The following is an 18,942-nucleotide window of genomic DNA, read 5'->3' as shown; positions in this document are numbered from 1 at the left end:
GAAATTCACTCAACAATTACCTTTTTAAAATTCATTCATCCAGAATATTTTAACTTTTTAATCTATGATTTTAACGTGTTTTGAATTATATATTGGATATTATTTATCACAAAAAGATACTTCTAACATTTTTTTTCTTTTTTTAGCCATCATGCAACAATCAATGGTCACATCTATGCAGCATCGTGACACTATGTCATCTTCAGGACTACTGATAAGTAAGACATCTCAAATGGACTATTCCAAATATGTAAAGAAGTTTTCATCGAACTTGGAATGTGGAAATTCATACTGCAAAGACTTAAATTACAGGTAAATACCCATATCCATTTTAAAAAAATGGCCTAATGACATATATTAATAGTGGACTCTGAACATAAACGTAGTTCCAAAGTGCTACAAAAGTCGCCAATTCCTATATAAAATTCGCTACAAATTATGTTACTGCAGCAAAATCCCTCCTCATTATTATAATTTCCAGCTTATTTAATTAAATTTGCAATTATGGTGTAGCCTCCCTCACATACTCTCTTTATACTTGAGTCCGTTGTTGTCCATTGTTGGCTATGCGGGCCCAAGTTATCCCTGCTAATTTCCTAATATCATGGTCCCATCTCAGGTTCGGTCTTCTAAGGTTTTTAATTCCTCAAGACTCATTTTTCAAGACTTCTTGATTAAAAATTGCTGGTTTTAACACATGGCACTCTAGATTGAAATTTAAAATACTATTTTTTTAATCAAAAATTTAAAAAATTGATATTCGATATGTCATTCTATTCAGAATCAAATAAAGCAAAAAATACCGAGAGTACCAATTAAAAATAAAAATTTGTAAGAATTTCCGATGAAACAGGAACTGACCGAAACTAATTGAATACATCAATCAATCCTTATTTATGTCTTATACTAACATACCAAATCTCGTTTTTTTTATCTGAAAACCTAAAAAGTTATAATTGGGATAAAAACACCTTGTATATCATTTCAATTAATTGAGTTTATTTTGATTTTAGGGAACATTTTCATTGTCTGGACTGCAATTCTCGGGTTTTTATCAAAAAGGAAGAAATGATTCGCCATTTTAAATGGCACAAAAAGAGAGACGAATCCCTACAACATGGATTCATGAGATACAGTCCTCTAGACGACTGTAGTGATAAATTTTCTAACTGCACGCACAACAAAAAACAAACTCACTATCACTGTATTCAGGAAAATTGTGACAAAGTTTATATTTCAACTAGTGATGTACAAATGCACAGCAACTATCACAGAAAAGACAGTGCTATTATGCAGGAAGGCTTTCAAAGGTATTATTTATTATTTGTTTATTTATTGGCCAATGGTAAACCATTTTATATTTATAAATCTAGTAAAAAAGACATATATAAATATATAAAAGTATAGAAAGGAACAATGGTGCAAATGCAATCTGATATTAGATATACAGGGTGGTCCGAATTGTATTCCGGAAACTTCGGCAGCATATTCTGCAGATAAAAATAAGTAAAAAAGTTCGTATAAATGTATGTCCTAAAATGCTTAGTTTCGGAGATACAGGGTGTAGAAGTTTCATTTTTATTTCGATTTTTTCCAAATAATCTCTAAAGTAACGTCAATATTTAGATGAAAATTGGTGGATGGGTGTTTTTTGACATGAAAAATTTGATTTTGATGTCAATATGACTCCCATTTGTAGGTGGCGCCACCTACATGTGTTTTAACTGTTTTGAAGAGTAATAACTTTTCGTCGGTACCTGAATAAAACTACTGAGTAAAAAAATATACATTTGCGACTTTTTTTACATAAAAAAGGTCTCTTGGTAAAAATCGCTACTAGTAATGCTTCTCGAGATATTTGAAATCGAAATTATCAATAACTTTCATCATTGACATAAATTAAACATGTTGACTAAATAGTAATCAGACTGAAATCATAAATTTGAAATCTTTTTGTGTCAAAAGTTCAAAAGAAATTGTTTAATCATCATTTTTTCGCAGAATTTAATTTAAAAAAATAAAAATGTATTATTTCAGTCAAATAACTATACTCAACGTGTGCTTATTTTTTGTCAATAATGACATGTATTGACTATTTCCATTCTAAATATCTTGAGAACGGTTGCTCGTAGCGATTTTTACCAAGAGAGATTTTTTATATAAAAAGTCATGAAAATGTATATTTTTTTAGTCAGTGGTTTTATACAGGTACGGTCGAAAAGTTATTAATCTTCAAAACAGTTAAAACACATGTAGGTGGCGCCCCCTACAAATAGGAGTAATTTTGACATTAAAATCAAATTTCTCGTGTCACAATACTCCCAGATACCAATTTTCATCCAAATATTGACGTTACTTCAGAAATTATTTGGAAAAAATCGAAATAAAAATGAAACTTCTACTAGTATCTCCGAAAGTAAGCATTTTAGGACATACATTTATACGAACTTTTTTACTTATTTTTATCTGCAGAATATGCTGTCGAAGTTTCCGGAATATCAAAGATATATGAATGGATAATCTGGAGATAACTAAAGATACTTCTTTAGTTACAAAGAAGTATCTTTAGTTATACTAAAGATAACTAATGATACTTCTTTCCAATCTGATTCTAAATGTATTAAAAGACACCCCTAAAAAGTCAAAGTTCTTATTTCCATTTACGCATGATACAAGCGATAATTAAGAGGCATATTCTGAGAATGCCTCGTATTAAATTTACCATTAGCCAGCACATTATTATGCCTCAAAATGCTAGGGTTAACTGCAAAGTTTATTGTTGTAGTAAGTCACGAGAAATTATAACAATTTAAAAATAAAACACATAATAACCAAAAACATTCTGCTATCTTCTAATGAACTCAACGCAAAGTGGGATTTGCACTGTATCACTTTTATTGTGTATACAGAGTGTCCCATTTTCATTCAGTAGAAGTAGAAAGATGCCGTTTTCATTTCAAGTCACTTTTGTTACTTTTTTATAAAATTGTGAAAAAAAAGACACCCTGTAGATAATATGTTTTTGATTAATAAGGTTATTTTTGTTTGTTATTAGATACCGGGCGACTGAAGAATGCGGCGCATCATACTGTGCGTTTTTTGGTCAAAGAACGACTCACTTCCATTGCAGAAGAACTGGATGCAGATTTACCTTTAAAAATAAATCAGATATGGGTAAATATACAAAATAATGATAGTAAAATACCGAATGATAAAAAAAAGCGTCAAACCGTCTTTTTTTCGATCGGATGGTATTTCATAAATTTAATTTCACCTTTTTTGTTTTTTTTTAGAAAAACATAAAACGTACCATATAAAAGATGAACAACTTTCGCGGGATGGATTCAAAAAATTCATGAAAAATGAATTATGTCCTTTTGAAAATTGTCGGTTTTCAAAAGTTTGCAATCATATACATTGTATCAGACCGCAGTGTTCTTATGTGCTTCACAGTTCTGGGCAGTTGTTCTCCCATAAGAGAAAACACGAAAGAAAAGATAGTGAATTAGCTTACAGGTAAATATATAAAAATCATATCTCATATTTATTGACAAAAATTATTCCATACAACGGAGTATTTTGAATGAACTTTTAATGTTACAGGAAATATAAACTAGCTCAAAGTATGATGAAGACTCTGTCTGATGGGGGAGTACCTCCAGGCCAGTTAAATCCCTTCAGTTCCTTTGCTAGGGACTACGAGGCTCAAATTGACCTAGCTAACTTTTATAACCAACAAAACTCAGTTTCAAACATGTCGAATGTCTCTAATACCGAGAGTTTAAGTGATAGAAACTCTCCATTAAGTTACAACGATGAGTCTGAAGGTATGTTATTAATTTATCAATTTCTTGTTTTTCAGTGTTTATAGTTAAAACCTTGTCCTATTTTCATGATTTTTTTATTAAACTGTAAATAAATCTATTACATATATAATTGATAAACTCAGATTTTTTAAACTTTAGTATTTGGCCTATTATACAGAGTTAATTGAGGGGTTGTTTTTTACCGTAACTTTAAAACACCCTGTGCAATAATTTTGTGAGTGACTTTTCCTAAAACATTATTTTTCGATCGGAACCATGTCTCCTTAGCATTTTGTTTTTTGACTCATGCCAACACATGGCTTGGTTAATTTTTTAGAGCGTAATGAACTTGCCATAAACATTTTGCAATTTTTTCAACTATCGTATTATTTTATGATGTTATTTTTTAATATTACGAGGTGGCTTTTGTCGTAATGTCATATCGACACTGATTAGAATTCTATATTAAAATTTAAAAATCGTTAAAACGCAACGATACAGGCTTGGTTTTAAAAAATATTAGTAACACTAAAAGAACTAAGGATATGAAAAACAATAACTGTAATAACTAAGTCTACAAACAAACCAAAAACTTGTGAAAAATACTCTAATACTTGTATTACCTCCCTTGGCTGTTATAACTGTCTACCAGACATCGGTTCATACTATTAATGAGGCTGCAAATATATTGTGTTATGTTTTCCCATTCTTCTTCAAGGACCAAGCGAATATTCATAATTTCGGCCATCTTCAACAAGATCACTGACTTTTGCACAATCTTCGACACTAAGAACCATATTCAATCGTGCACAACAATAATCGCCAAAGCCATCTAGTCACTATGAAGAATAACATCAAATAATTAAAAAAATTGCATAATATTTGTTGCAAGTTCATTTTGTTCTTAAAAATTAACTAAGGCATGTGTTGACATATGTCAAAAAACAAAAATAAAACATGGTTCTGGCCGAAAAATAATGTTTTAGGAAAATTAGCTCACGAAATTATTGCACAGGGTGTTTTAAATTTACGGTAAAAAGCAACCTTTCGATTAACCCTGTATAATCAGTCAAATACTAAAGTTTATGATAAACTGAGTTTACGAATTAAAGTTGATATATTTATATACAGTTTGCTAAAAAAAATCAAGGAAATAGGGCTAAAAATAAAAAATTCCAAATTTTAAACTTTTCCGTTGCGTTTTTTGCATTTTGAGTGTAGTTATTATTTATTTTAGGTGCATTAGCAATGGATCTTAGCGCCAGTGAAGCTTCCAATTTACCTTCACACGAGGACACGTTCAATTGTGATGATTTTTGGCGAAAATATTGCCAGTTTGTGCCAGAAAACCAGCCGTGTAATTCAAAAAATAACTGTGAGTACAACTTCCAAGAGCACTATCATTGTATCCAAGACAACTGTGAACTAGTGCTGCTATCTAAAGAGAATGCCAAAGAACATTCCAGGAACCACGAGCAACAGGAAATTATAACAGGTATGAACGTGGACGAAATTATACAGGGTGGTTCAAGCAGTGCCAATGAAAGATTAGAATTTTGAACTGTTTTTTTCGAAAATTTGTATTTTTATGTAAAGGTACCTGCGTAATCGACCTAAATTAGTTTCAGCGTTACATTGTTGCCGCTTCTTTGATAAGTAGCAGTGTCTTTGTTATTTTAAATGGGACAGCCGGTATATTATTAATTTTTTTGGAAACTACTTTCATTTTTTGTAATTTTTCTATTATACACTTCTATCTATCTCAACAGTTTTCGAGATAAAAATAAAATATGTATAGAATTAACAAAAATATAATCTTGAATAAGCATTAGTAAAAATAAATTTAAAAATCGCTCCCTCGATTAGCTAACTAAAAGTTTAATTGATATGAAATATACTCGATCTGTCTAAAGTAACCCATTAGATATCATACAAGGAGGTAAAAAAGATATTAAAGATTTTTTCCAACAATATACTATGTCCCTATACCTAAATTTCTCGGAAACCATTTTAGGGCATATGTTTATAGGAACTTTTTGCTATAATTTTACCTGTTGAATCACCCACCGGTTAGGTACACTATTTTTTAACACCCTGTATATTTTTTTACAGATAATTTCTTTTCGATATCTGAAATAAACGAGCCTTGTGAAGATCAAGCCTGTATCTACCAGAACAAAGAAAGGCACTTTCACTGTAGCATAGATAACTGTCGAGAGATAATACTGTCATCTGACAAACCTTTTCGAAGATTAGAGCATTACAAGATGCATCAATACAGCCAAAAATTAAGTCTGACCAAGGATCCGCTCACTGCTACCCATCTGGCTACCAGCATAGACGGAATGTTCTGTAGGAAGCGGGGGAGGCCACCGAAGAACCGGGTTATTGAGGTCTGGAATGATTATAACGCACTGGGCGGATCACAGAGCATGATGGATAGTCCTCAAGCTATTTTTACCAGTTTTAAACTTCCTAAACCTTCAACGACTCTTTCGAGTGGTAAAGATATCGAGCAACAAGATGAAGAGGATGAAAAGTAAGTTATATCTGTATGGCAACTAAAAAAAAATACTTTAAAATTTTCTTGTATTTTTTAAAGTTATATGTTCTGTTCTGGTGTACAGATTTTAGAGATTTTTAAAGCAATTTGTAGCTAGTTTATTTGGCGTTTTAGCCCTTTTTTGATTTGGAAATTAAACTTCTTATCTATCTTCCTCTTTTATATACAAGGGAAAACAAAATGTTGATAGCCGACATATACCGGGTAAGTCTCAAAAGTGGCTCACACCTAACTATTTCATATTTTCAGATAAAAGAACGAGATTTGATATGTTAGTATATAACATAAATTAAGGATTGATTAACGTATTCAATTTTTTTCAGTTACTTCCTGTTTCACTGGAAATGACTACAACTTTTGATTTTTAAATGACACCCTTGGTATTTTTTTACTTCATTTGATAGAAAATGACATTCTGAATAGAATGACGTAGCATATGTCAACTTTTGACATTTTCAGTTAAAAAAATACCATTTTAAATTTTAATTTAGAGTGCCACGGCCATAAATGTAACGACATTTTGACCCGAAGTACCAAATGTGTGGTACCAAATTATTCGTCAAAAATGATTTTTCAAGGCATCTTTTAACCGGTCAGGACAAGAGACGAAAAACATTAGTCGATCAAATCTATTTTTCCTAGGCTCCTTGATTAAAAATTAATGTTTTTAACACATCCATGGCACTCTAGATTGAAATTTAAAATACGATTCTTTTTTAAGCGAGAATGTCAAAAATTGACATATGATATGTCATTATATTCAGTGTGTCATTTTCTATCGAATAAAGTAAAAAAATACCGAGAGTGTTATTTAAAAATCAAAAGTTGTAGTCATTTCCGGTAAAACAGGAAGTGACCGAAAACAATTGAATACGTCAATCAATCCTAATTTATTTCATGTACTAACATACCAAATCACGTTTTTTTTCTGAAAAAATAAAAAAGTTATAGGGGGTGAGCCACTTTTGAGACGCATTTGGTATACAAGAAAATTTTAAGGTGTCAATTCCTTACAGTATCTACATATTACTTTAAACACATTTTTTTTAGAAATATGCAAGTGGCTACCAGAAGATCGCCGTTACATTTTGCCCCTACTACACCGGATTTTTCAAACATGCTGAAAACGTTTGACAGTTACAGTGAGAACACTAAATGTCCCGATACTCTCTGTCCCTTTCTCGGGATGTCACATTTTCATTGTAACAAAAAGAGATGTTTCTATGCTACAGATAAAAAAGATTTCTTAATTAGCCATACGAAAGACTTCCATGAAAATATCGAAATACTGAATAATTTCGAATTCTACGATCGAGTAGTCGACTGTAGACTGGCAGGGTGTGCATCAAACAAAGTGAATAGGTAAGAAAATAAATAGTGAAACTAAAAATACAGTACGCTTTGTACAATTATGTTTTAACAATATTTTTGTGTTATTCTAGACATTTCCACTGTACGAGACCCAACTGCAACTATAGTTTCGTCCAATACTCCCAGATGGCAGTTCACAATCAAAAACACGAGGGCTCAGTAGATAAATCTCTAAGTTTTCCTTCGATCAGAGTAAAGAGTGAAGAACTGTTGGTTGAAAAAGAACATGACACTAAGTCTGGAGAGTATGGCATTGTTAATTTAAGCCAAAGTCAGAATGGTGGGGAAAGCAATAAAGTTTCTGGTAAGTCCTATATGCATATACAAAAATAAAAAAATATATTCTTAAAAGTTTCTTACTTATATTTTAATATTTTTTTCTATATACAATTTCGTCACACTAAAATTTTTGTCATTTTTATTACCTACTTTATAACTTTCTTATTTTTCATTCTATTTTCATGAATTTTTTACCAGTATGTTGATCGATTTATTGTAATTCTTTTTTATTATGTTAATTTTTAATAATTATTATCATCACATAAACATTTTTGAAAGTTTACAAAAAATGTAATCTTTTATACTTTTAAAACAGTAAATAAAACTGTCTTAATAACAACACTGAAAGTACAATCAGATTTAATTACAATAGAATTTAATAATTTATCTTTGCTGCTGGCTGAAGTAATAAAAAAATCTAATATACAAAATAACCCTCATTGACGTTTTTAACTTCCTAAGAATTAGCAAATCTCAAAATCTATATCAATGACTACATCGTTGTTTAAAATCACTAGTAATGCACGTTGATAGATCTTTGTGGATGAATGTTATTTAAAGCTAACATCAAAGTTGTAAATATATAGTGTAAATTATTGTTTCTAGTGGTGAGGGCTTCTGGCACATTTTACCCTATATCTACATTACCAGTAACGGTGGACCAGCCACGTTCACCGCCTAATCATGTCATTTTGACAGGTACGGAAATAATAACAAGACCCTAGCTGTCACTTTAACATTAATCCGAATAATACAAGTCGTTTATCAATTAATATATTGCTTTAACGTTCTATACTCACCATTTTAACATTTACTAACTATACTGGCTATGAAAATATATAAACTTCTGTAATAAAAGAGTCCATGCCTCATTTTGAATATTCCACTTTCGTTGTTGTAGAGGTAGCTACACACGTACAGTTTTTCTCAAGGCTAAATCACAGGCGTTCAGAATTCTTTGTTCAAATGACCTACACATAATTAGATTAGATTTTTTTGAGGTAGAATGTGGAATGTTTGGGAGGGGGGTAATCACCGCGACCTTACAGATCTATTGTGTGTCCCCCTTTCTTGAATCTACTCTTCATACAGTCTCGGGACTTTTACAAGAGCCAGTATCTGAGACGGCTTCACAGAGGCTAGTTCTGCATCTCCGATATCAGTCGTACCAAAGTTTGTGGCACGAATAGTTGCCATCTCGGCGCACTCAGGGATGAGATGTGGTGTTTTCCCCATTTTCCACACAGAACCTGCATTTATCGTTGTTTCTTAACATCAATCAAGTAAGGTGTTCGTTGAGGAGACAGTGTCCTGTTAGAAACTCCGCGACAATTTGAAGATTGTTTTTATTTAAATGAAGGAAATTTTTCATCAAAATTGGGATAAATTTTTTCGAGTGTCTTAGACCGTTGGAGGATTCCCATTCCAGGTTACGGATGGGAATATGTATGTTAAAAACCGCTAGAATCCGCTAGGAGCAATATTGAGAGTAAAATTTTGCTTTGTCGCCTATTTTTGTACCTTTTAATAAGGCTTCAATCACCTGATGAGACGGATTTAACGTGACTTCGAAGATTTTATGCGATTCTAGATCTAGGTTCTTTAAGAATGTATAGTTGCACTATTATTGGTGCACATTTTGAAAAGTATCATTGTTTGTCGATGTGCCTGCACAAATCAGGTTTGTCCAAAAAAAGGCGGCATGTGCGAAAAATCTGAGCGCCTGTGGGGGCCTGTGACGTTCAGGAACGCAAGGCTTGAACTTCGCTTATCCAATCTTTGAGAAAAAACTGACTACTATACTATGTGTGGTACTACCTTAAGACATAGCATACACTACAACAAAGTCTTGTTTTGAAAGAGACAATAATTTCTTCACACATTTCCCAAAAAAACAACGCATATTATTATCCTATCCCGGCATGTTTTTCCATATCCAGAACTTTAGAAAACATTCAGTAATACACCACCATACTCGCAAGCATCCAATACTCATAAAAATAACAATTTTTCAGATAGTCCCATTCAAGATTTTGATGCCCAATCAACATCTTCAACAACCTTGTACAGCCCAGAGATCTCATGCAGTCGGCCATTTTGTAAATTGAAGCGAAAACCGCATTACCATTGCAATGCCTGCAATCAGGCATTCTCCGAACTGGATAAGCTCGTACCGCATATGGCCAGGCACAGTTCGGGGGCATTGCAGAATGCCTCGTGCGTTTTGGACCAGGAAGAGAACATCAGAAGTGGGAAAAATGATGAGCTGCGTAGTTCAAGGACGGAAGGAGCGATTAGTGTGGCTAATTTATCAAGTCTACAGGGTGGTCCGGTGAGTCTTGAAAGATTTAAAAATAGTATTATAGAAAAAAACTAGTTGTCGATATTATAGTATTACTGTGTAAACCATAGGTGTAAACCAAAGACATCTAACTAAAGGGGAGAGACATCACTCTATTTGTTTACAATCAAATACGTTTAGAATAAAGTATACGTAGGGTACCGCTTAAAATCCTGTCCCGATATTGAAGGACGGCTATAGAATTTCACTGCATTTCCTACATAAGTCTATTCTTGTATTGTAGGAGGTTTGACTAAACAAGGAGGAACCTATGTCTTGAAACCATTCGACTCGATTTTCTGTCCTCCTTCAATACTGGGACGTAAATCCTCTCATTGCTCTTATGGGGAGGCCGTCGTATATTTTATTTAAACGTATTTGTTTACAATCATACATACTTTAACACGTTTATACAGGATGATTCACGGCCATGGCACATTAAACGTTTATGGAGATCCGGTGATAGGATTTCCTGCATCTGTCTAAATTATTTTCAGTGTTACAGTGTTGCCGCTTCATACTAAAACATGATAGCATCTTCGTTACTTTAAATGGAACGCCCGGTATATTATTACATTTTTCGAAACTTCTTTCATATCTCATAATTTTTCTATTATGCTAACCTATACCTATTTAATAGTTTTCGATATAAAAAATAAAACATATGTAAAATTGACAAAAATATGATCTTGAATAATAAGCATTGGTTAAATTATAAATTCGGCATATTGAAAGCTGAAATTTGGTTTATAGGTTAAGGAAAGTCGACATATTTCTGTTTAAATCAACCAATTGGATAACAAACAGGGGGATCAAAAAACATATTTATTTCTGTTTGTTTTAAAATAGCTCAAATCATTATTATTTTAAATTCAAGCCTATGCATATTATTAAAAAAATCGAAACACAAATAAAAATGCTTTTCAACCATATATCATGTTCCTATACCTACACCTTCTTGTTTCTTCAGTAAAGCCAAAAGATAATAATTCTGTTATAGTTGTTTCGTTTAAAGAAAATCGTTATCATGAATCATGACAAATATTTAAACTTTATAAGTATCAGTTAGACTTTACTGGCTAAATTTGCTAAATTATCGTGGTAACGAAATTCTTGAAATGAAACTATAATAAAAGTAAAGTATTAATTTTTAAATGTAGGTATCTACTGAAGAAACCAGAAGGTTTAGGTATAGGAACATGACAATATATCGTTGAAAAGCAATTTTATTAGTCGTTTGATTTTTTAAATAATATCCATAGGGTTCAATTTAAAACCACGAATATTTCAGTTCTTTTATAAGAAAAGGAAATAAGTTTTTTTTGCCTTCTTGTATATGATATCCAATCGGTTACTAGAGTTATTTTAGACAGATCGAGTATCTTGATTTCCCTTAGCCTATAACCCAAATGTCAACTTTCAATATACCTACTAGATTCATGATTTGACCAAAGCTTATTCCAGATTATGTTTTTGTCAGGTTGTCAGGTATTTATAATATTTTTTTTAATCTCGAAAACTGTGAGAGATAAAGGTAAAAGAGACAGGTATAGGAGTATATAATAATTATAAAAAACTAAAATGGTTTCCGAAAATGTAATAATATACCGGTTGTTCCATTTAAAATAACAAAAATACTACTACATTTGGAATGAAACGTTAACGCTGTGACGCTCCAAATAATTTAGATCTGTGAAGCAGATAATTTTATGTAAAAATAAACAAGTTTAAAAAAAGTAATTCTTGATAAACAATCCGACCCCCTATTTCACCAAAAGGCGTAACTGAAAGATCAAAAAAATCAGATTCGCCACTTAAGTCTTCCCTAGAGGCACAACTTTTATCTCAAGAAGTGCTGTAATTGTATCTATAACGGTATCAAGGCAGTGATAGTATTTGGATACGGTATCAAGGCAGTGATAGTATTAAGTAACTTTTTATTTTGTTCTCTCCTGACGAATTTACTACATGCGAGTGATTGTCCCTCTCTGTTTATGTAAATTAAAAACACATTTCAATAATAAATCTTTATTGAACATTTCAGGTATCCCTTGAAAAAACAAACATATCCACGCCCAAAGAACCATCTACCCCGGAGACACCCTATTTTTCCACGCCTACTTTCGATGCCTATAACCATTTTAGCCAATTTCCTCCGAATTTTGCCACCCAGATTGCCATCATGCAACAACAGAATGCCTTCTTACCTCAGAGCCTATACCAGCAAGGCGTTCCGTCTCAGCTGATGTTTCAACATGCCCAGTTAATGCAAGGTCCTCTGTTAACCCATCAGAACCATACCTTTCCGGTAAGTTGTCATTTTATTAACGTTAAAATGATTTAGTTACGCAGTGGCGTGCTGTGACATTTTTAGAAGGGGAAGCGCTGCTTTCCCCGCTTCCATGAACCGCACGCCCCTGTAGTTACGTTATATTACTCTGTCGTTAAAAATATTATTGACCATGAAAATGTATCAAGTACAAACATAGTATAAGAAAAATAGTACTTTTACATTATTATCAAACCTTTTAATCTTCTTCTGCCACTAACTATAACCATCTAAATTTTAGAGTAAAATAGAATTTATGAAATAGCTAAAATATATTAAAAAACTGTAAAAACATTAGTGTGAAGAAGGTGTGAAGCAAAAAAAATATTTCCATAATACCTATAATGCAGTTCTTACGAAATAAACTTTTAGTTACGTCACAGAATATCTAGCTACGCAACAGAAAAATACTCGAAATGAAAGAGCTAAAATTGCACAAATAGAATACTAGATGGCGCGACAATATCATAATCAGAATATAATTAGAAATTTTGAACTTTCGGTTTTGGATCGACGGCTCGTGGACGGCCTTATAGCTCGGCTAAATATGCACAGTTGCCAGATTCAAAAAGACTTAAATTGGCATCCCATTCTTTTTATTGTGTATAATACAGTATGTGTTTCTATTCTTCTTTTCTTGTCAGATACACTTATATTAATTATTCCTTTGGCTATTAAAATAGTTTTAAGTATATTATTACAAAACATATACATTTTTTCATCATATTACAATGTCACCGAAAATACGTAGTATCCCAAGTTTAAGCCCAATCGAATGCCATGTACGTAATATAGTACTATATTATGGTACCAGTTGATATGCTTCATGGTACCATAATAATGCAATGTCATCAAAAATACGCAAGTATATATCAAATATGAGCTCAATCGAACGCCAGGAAATGGTATTGAAATATGGTACTATATTAAGGTACCACTTTATATGCATTATAGTACCATCATATTACAATGTAACCGAGGATACGTAGTATAACAAGTTTAAGCCCAATCGAACGCCAGGAAACGGTATCGTAATATGGTACTATATTATGGTACCTCTTATTATGCTCCATGGTACCATAATATTACAATATCACCGAAGATACGTAGTATCCCAAATTTAAGCCCAATCGAATGACATGTACATAATATGGTACTATATTATGGTACCAGATGATATGCATCATAGTACTATCATATTACAATGTCACCGAAAATACGTAGTATACCAAGTTTAAGCCCTATTGCCGCCATGTACCTAATATTGCTATATGGTACTATAGAAGGTACCACTTTATATGCTCCATGGTACCATGATATTACAATGTCACTGAAGATATAGTATACCAAGTTTAAGCCCAATCGAACGCCATGTATCGTAATATAGTACTATATTATGGTATCACTTGATATGCTTCTGAAAAAAATGGCGTCCAGTTGGCTGGAAAAGGACGATCGATGACATTTCCCATATAAATTTACATATAAAATGACAGCGATATTCATTTCATAGCTATCGCTAACGCCGTTTTTTCCCGATTGTACGATATGAACTTGGTAACACAATCAACGTCAGGAAGTGGTATCATAATAGTTGAACAATACTTATTATATTGTCGCCGAATTACAATGAAACAGCTCTGATTTATTTTAATATGTTTAAATGATGTAGCAAATTTGAAGGTAGGCTTTATCAGGAAGTATTACGATATGAATTACACAATGGCAACACTGCACAAAATTCTTTTAAATTTTGTTTGTAGAAAACTGCTTTCTTTTAAATTTATTGCCCTCTATTATGTAGTAGTGAAACTACCACATCAAAATATCTGATTTGGAGACAGGCTTTTAAAGCCTGTCTCCTTTTGCTACCTACAGTTTTATACATGTAACGAGGCTTCTGTAGCGTAGCTAGATATTCTGTGGTTACGTGGTATAAGCTTGACCGGAACAGCGTTGCCGACTTTTATATATTTTCTTTTGATCAAAATATTTTAGGAAACAAAAATAAATGAATTATAAGTATATAAACAGTTATTATTTACAACAACAAAACTCACCTCTTAACGGCACTTAAGGGACATAAAGGGCCATTACTACCGCTTTCCCATAAGTTCCGATGAGTTTTTTATGGCTATTAAGCTATCTTGTACATTTCGCATTAAAAGAGGTTCTAAAAAGAACAATGTCCGACTGCAAGATCTGCTAGTAAACATTTTTAAGCTTAAAGTATCAAAACACTATTTATTTAAACCAAAAACTCGTAATACAAAACTAAAGTGTCAAAACGAATGACAATGTCAGGAAATAAATAAATAAATGCTACCACCTGCATCTCCAGCGCGAAATTTAAATTTCAGTTAGTCAGCCCGGCGGCGAATATGTCCATGGTTGGCAACAATTAATTTAAAAATCGCGCCCTCGATTACGTAACTCACATTCTATTAAAAATATGTTACAAAATAAAATTAACTAGCTACTTATATGATAAGCTACAATAAAATGTTCTTTATCTTTTAGACTGAAAATTTGACGTCACCTTTAGCTGCGATGGCGGCAAATTTAAACAAGAGAGCATTGAGTCCACACGATATGAGTCCCGATGCCAAAAAAGCGAGAATTCATAACTCAATGAGGATTTTGAAGGATGAGCCAGTTCCCGCAGGGTATCTAAGGTTTCGGTTCAATGAGGTAAGTTTTTCTTTTTCTTAGAAATAATATGATAACCGAATATGAAACCGACGACAATAATTGTCCGCGGTTAGTATAACACTTTGTAATTCCCGCGGTACATAGATAATTTTATTTCTTACTGAATTTAGTATATTTTGTCACATTTTAAAAAACACAAATGTTGCATTTATTAATCTTCCGGTATATTTGTATTAACGCTGCTGGTAGGAACTTTGTTTGTTGCCAGGTATTACTTACCTACAAAATGTTTATTTTATTACAGGACTGCAAGTACCAACATTGTGGCTATCGAGAGCACCAAACGCATTTCCATTGTCAAAGACAGGACTGTGGGTACTCGTTTTGTGATAAAACAAGATTCGTGCAACACACGGCAAGACACGAGCGACTTGACACCCTTATGGGAGGTGATTTTCAACAGTACAGAGCCAATGTGGCTTGTGGAAGGCAAGACTGCGCTTATACAGCAAACTTAGGTAAGTCTAAGTGATATTCTGGGGCTAAAAAAAGTTATTAGAATAGTTTGTTCAACACCAAGATGCTTCTAATGCGGACAAACATGATTGAAATGGTTGGCTATTCTGATTTTGCTCTATTGGTTGGCAATACCCTTAAATAAATTCAAATATTTATTGGCTGTTAACGCCTAGCATCAAAACAAAGCAAATATTAAATAATGTAATTAATTTTTTGACGATATTTAAATTCGTATCCATAATTTGTTTCTTCTTCAACACTGAAAGAAAATTTACAAAATTAAAAAGATTCTACAAGTTTGTTCATTACTTTCGGATCGCCAAAAAAATGTGTGTGCACTATGTGCGCATATTTGAATCCTTTAATTTAATAGCTGTTAGTAAGAAGTTTCACTTCAAATAGTGCACACACCATTTTTTTTGTTGGAAAAATCTAAAGTGTGCTAGATTATTTACCATCTCGGTTTACCATCTCGGTATTGAACAAAATGTAGATATTTAACCTAATCATATTAAATCTCCTAATTAAAACCATTTTTTACAGGTTCTACCCAAAACAAGGCTTCGCACTTTCACTGTCTCAAATGCGACTTTGTATGCACTGACACAAATAAGGTAGTGGCCCACAGAAGACAGCACCAAAAACTTGACAGTATCCAGGCTGCTGGATTTGAAAAGTTCACCCCCAGTCAAATTTGCAGAGTTCAAAACTGTCAGCACAGTGGCAAACAGACGCACTACCACTGTCTAAGTTGCCAGTACGCTGTTCTAGGGTTAGCTCAAATGAGCGCTCACAAATACAGACATATCGAAGGTTAACATAGATAGAATTAAAATGAACAAATACTGAAATCAGAACGATATAATTAGTACTCCTATAAGGTTAGTATACAGTAAAATATACCATGTAGCCCGATTATACCGATTTGGCCATCGAAACTGTGCGGTCTGGATTTTAATGTGTAAGACAGTCATGTCGACAGCTTAATGGAAAATCAAATGTATTAAAAAGAGATAAAAATTAGGTCGACACATTTCTTCTATCCGTACACATTTTCCTACAAATGTAAAAAACCGGCAACACTGTATGCCGCTTTTGATTTTGTCTCTCTGTCTGTCAACCGGTCATTTATATTATTCTTTGTCACACTCATTAAAATGCAGACCACATAAATTGGATGGTATAATAATTGATAAGTTGATTTTTATATACTCTATCATTGTTTATAGCATTCTGCATGTTGTTGCCATCGCACTCCCTTGGCAGATGGTTAAAATCTTTACTAGCCTTATAAGAATATTAGTTATATGCCTGAAATTAATTTATCGAGAATGAAAAGTTACTGGTCAGTTACTTTCTTCGATTAGAAAATGAATTGGAGATAAAATTTTGACCTCAAAAAATACTACTAATGTTAGAGAGTCTGTAACAATGTATATAGGTATAGAGACAAGAACATGTACAAATTACTATAAATTAAGAAACTGAGTGACTCAACTTTTTGTATATAGAACATATATATCTGTAAATAAGTAATTTTAAAAAACTTATATAATACCTCATATATCGAAAAAAAACGGGTGTTTTAGATTATATACTCTCACCAATGGGATCTTGAAAAACAGTAATATATACAGAATGAAACTCTATATTTAAAAGTGTAAGAGTCTCTATCCTAAATAGTTAGAAAAAATATACAAACCGGAATCCAACTTGAAATATCCTGTATCGCTTAACGTGTTTCCGAGACTCCAATGGTGATAGTCGAATATTTTGAAACACCCGGTATATAGTTTAAACTAAATCGAGTAACTGAGAGTATAAAAAATATCAACTTTTTGGCGTAATGTATTTAACGAAGAGGTCAATAATTACAGTTTTAAAACTAGTATTAAATATTATAATAAAATCTTGTGTATACTTTTTAAAAACCAATTTGTGATAATATAAAGTTGAAAACAAAAAGTTTTAAACAAGTTATAATAATATTCTAAAAGAAAATAATATTTAAATTATATTCGTATATATAAAACTATATTAGGGAACAAGTTTTAGATTTTTTAAGTTATATGAAACGATCAAAGACAAAATCTAGTATTTTCTTTATAAGATTAGTAGTAAGTAATATTTTTTTTGATTTGATCATTTTTTTCTTTTTTTTGTGTAGATTGTTATACATAGAGAGGCCTTTTTCAATAGATAGAGTTGTGCCTTAGATAAAAAGACATATAAAATGCGTGCCTTTTTTTCGGTACCGTTTTTTAGATACAGTTTTTTAGATCCACCCTGTATATGTACTGTGTGTTTGTTTCAACTATTCGTGAACGTTAGTTTGTTGAAACGAACCATTTAACTGTCATTCCACATACAACTATACCATATGTGCCATATACAATGTAATACAAAAGTGTTTAGAATTTTAAAAATATTATTTTGTTTTTAAGAAGCATTATATTTATCGAACAGTATGTGTCATGAGGTAGTTTTTTTATTAAAAAACTATTCAGTTTAATTTTGTAGGACCTTTCCTCGCTCTTTTTTTCATTTATTATTTATTTTTCGCTTATACCTTACTTCATTTTACAATGTTATAATGTTTTATTTCGTGAATCGTTTGCCATAATTGAAGTAGGCCGTGAAACAAATATTGCTTTATTATCTTGTTTTGTTCATTAGCTAGTCTTTTTTTTCTTTCATTTTCTTTTATTTTGTATATATAATACCCTAAATTGCATAGCAAAAAAACTGGTAAATCCAACAAAGTTGGAGAGATTAAAATTAAAAATTTTATGCTTATTTCCCTGTACGTATAGTTTTTTAAAAGATCATAAAACATTTTTGTGTTTTGTATTCCGATAAAATTTTAAATTTATTGGTAATTTTGTTTAAATTATATAGGTATTTTTAAGATCTACATTTTTTGTATGAATCTTTTATTTAGGAGTGTAGTTTTATTGTATGTATCTATTTTACTGTGATTATGTTTTTTAACTATCAGTATTTAATAAAATACTATTTATATTGAAAAAAAAATGAGTTTCATTATTTGTCCTATTAATTAATATGCAGCTTCTTCCTCTAG

The 18,942-nt window shown here is 31.9% G+C and overlaps 1 protein-coding gene across 2 annotated transcripts in view; it reads left to right on the top strand.

Annotated features, from left to right (window-relative positions):
• The window catches only part of LOC115880014 (zinc finger protein castor homolog 1-like), a 60,300-nt gene extending 42,222 nt beyond the window's left edge, over positions 1-18,078 (top strand). The window contains exons 3-17 of one of the 2 annotated variants that reach the window (XM_030897117.1): positions 147-312; positions 1,014-1,310; positions 3,056-3,174; positions 3,294-3,516; positions 3,604-3,827; positions 5,044-5,301; positions 5,919-6,345; positions 7,420-7,731; positions 7,812-8,044; positions 8,626-8,718; positions 10,035-10,351; positions 12,405-12,668; positions 15,210-15,380; positions 15,646-15,859; positions 16,404-18,078. In XM_030897117.1, coding sequence (XP_030752977.1) covers positions 147-312; positions 1,014-1,310; positions 3,056-3,174; positions 3,294-3,516; positions 3,604-3,827; positions 5,044-5,301; positions 5,919-6,345; positions 7,420-7,731; positions 7,812-8,044; positions 8,626-8,718; positions 10,035-10,351; positions 12,405-12,668; positions 15,210-15,380; positions 15,646-15,859; positions 16,404-16,678 — 3,593 coding nt within the window. In that variant the 3' untranslated portion in view covers positions 16,679-18,078. The remainder of the gene's footprint in view (positions 1-146; positions 313-1,013; positions 1,311-3,055; positions 3,175-3,293; positions 3,517-3,603; positions 3,828-5,043; positions 5,302-5,918; positions 6,346-7,419; positions 7,732-7,811; positions 8,045-8,625; positions 8,719-10,034; positions 10,352-12,404; positions 12,669-15,209; positions 15,381-15,645; positions 15,860-16,403) is intronic. The other variant, XM_030897118.1, reaches the window with a different exon arrangement.
• Positions 18,079-18,942: the final 864 nt, after the last annotated feature.

The sequence above is a fragment of the Sitophilus oryzae genome, unplaced genomic scaffold (genome assembly GCF_002938485.1).
Source record: "Sitophilus oryzae breed Bouriz unplaced genomic scaffold, Soryzae_2.0 scaffold_1604_pilon_pilon, whole genome shotgun sequence".
Classification (NCBI taxonomy): domain Eukaryota; kingdom Metazoa; phylum Arthropoda; class Insecta; order Coleoptera; family Curculionidae; genus Sitophilus; species Sitophilus oryzae.
Note: the sequence above shows the minus strand (reverse complement) of the source record. Positions and strands in the feature narration are given on the sequence as shown.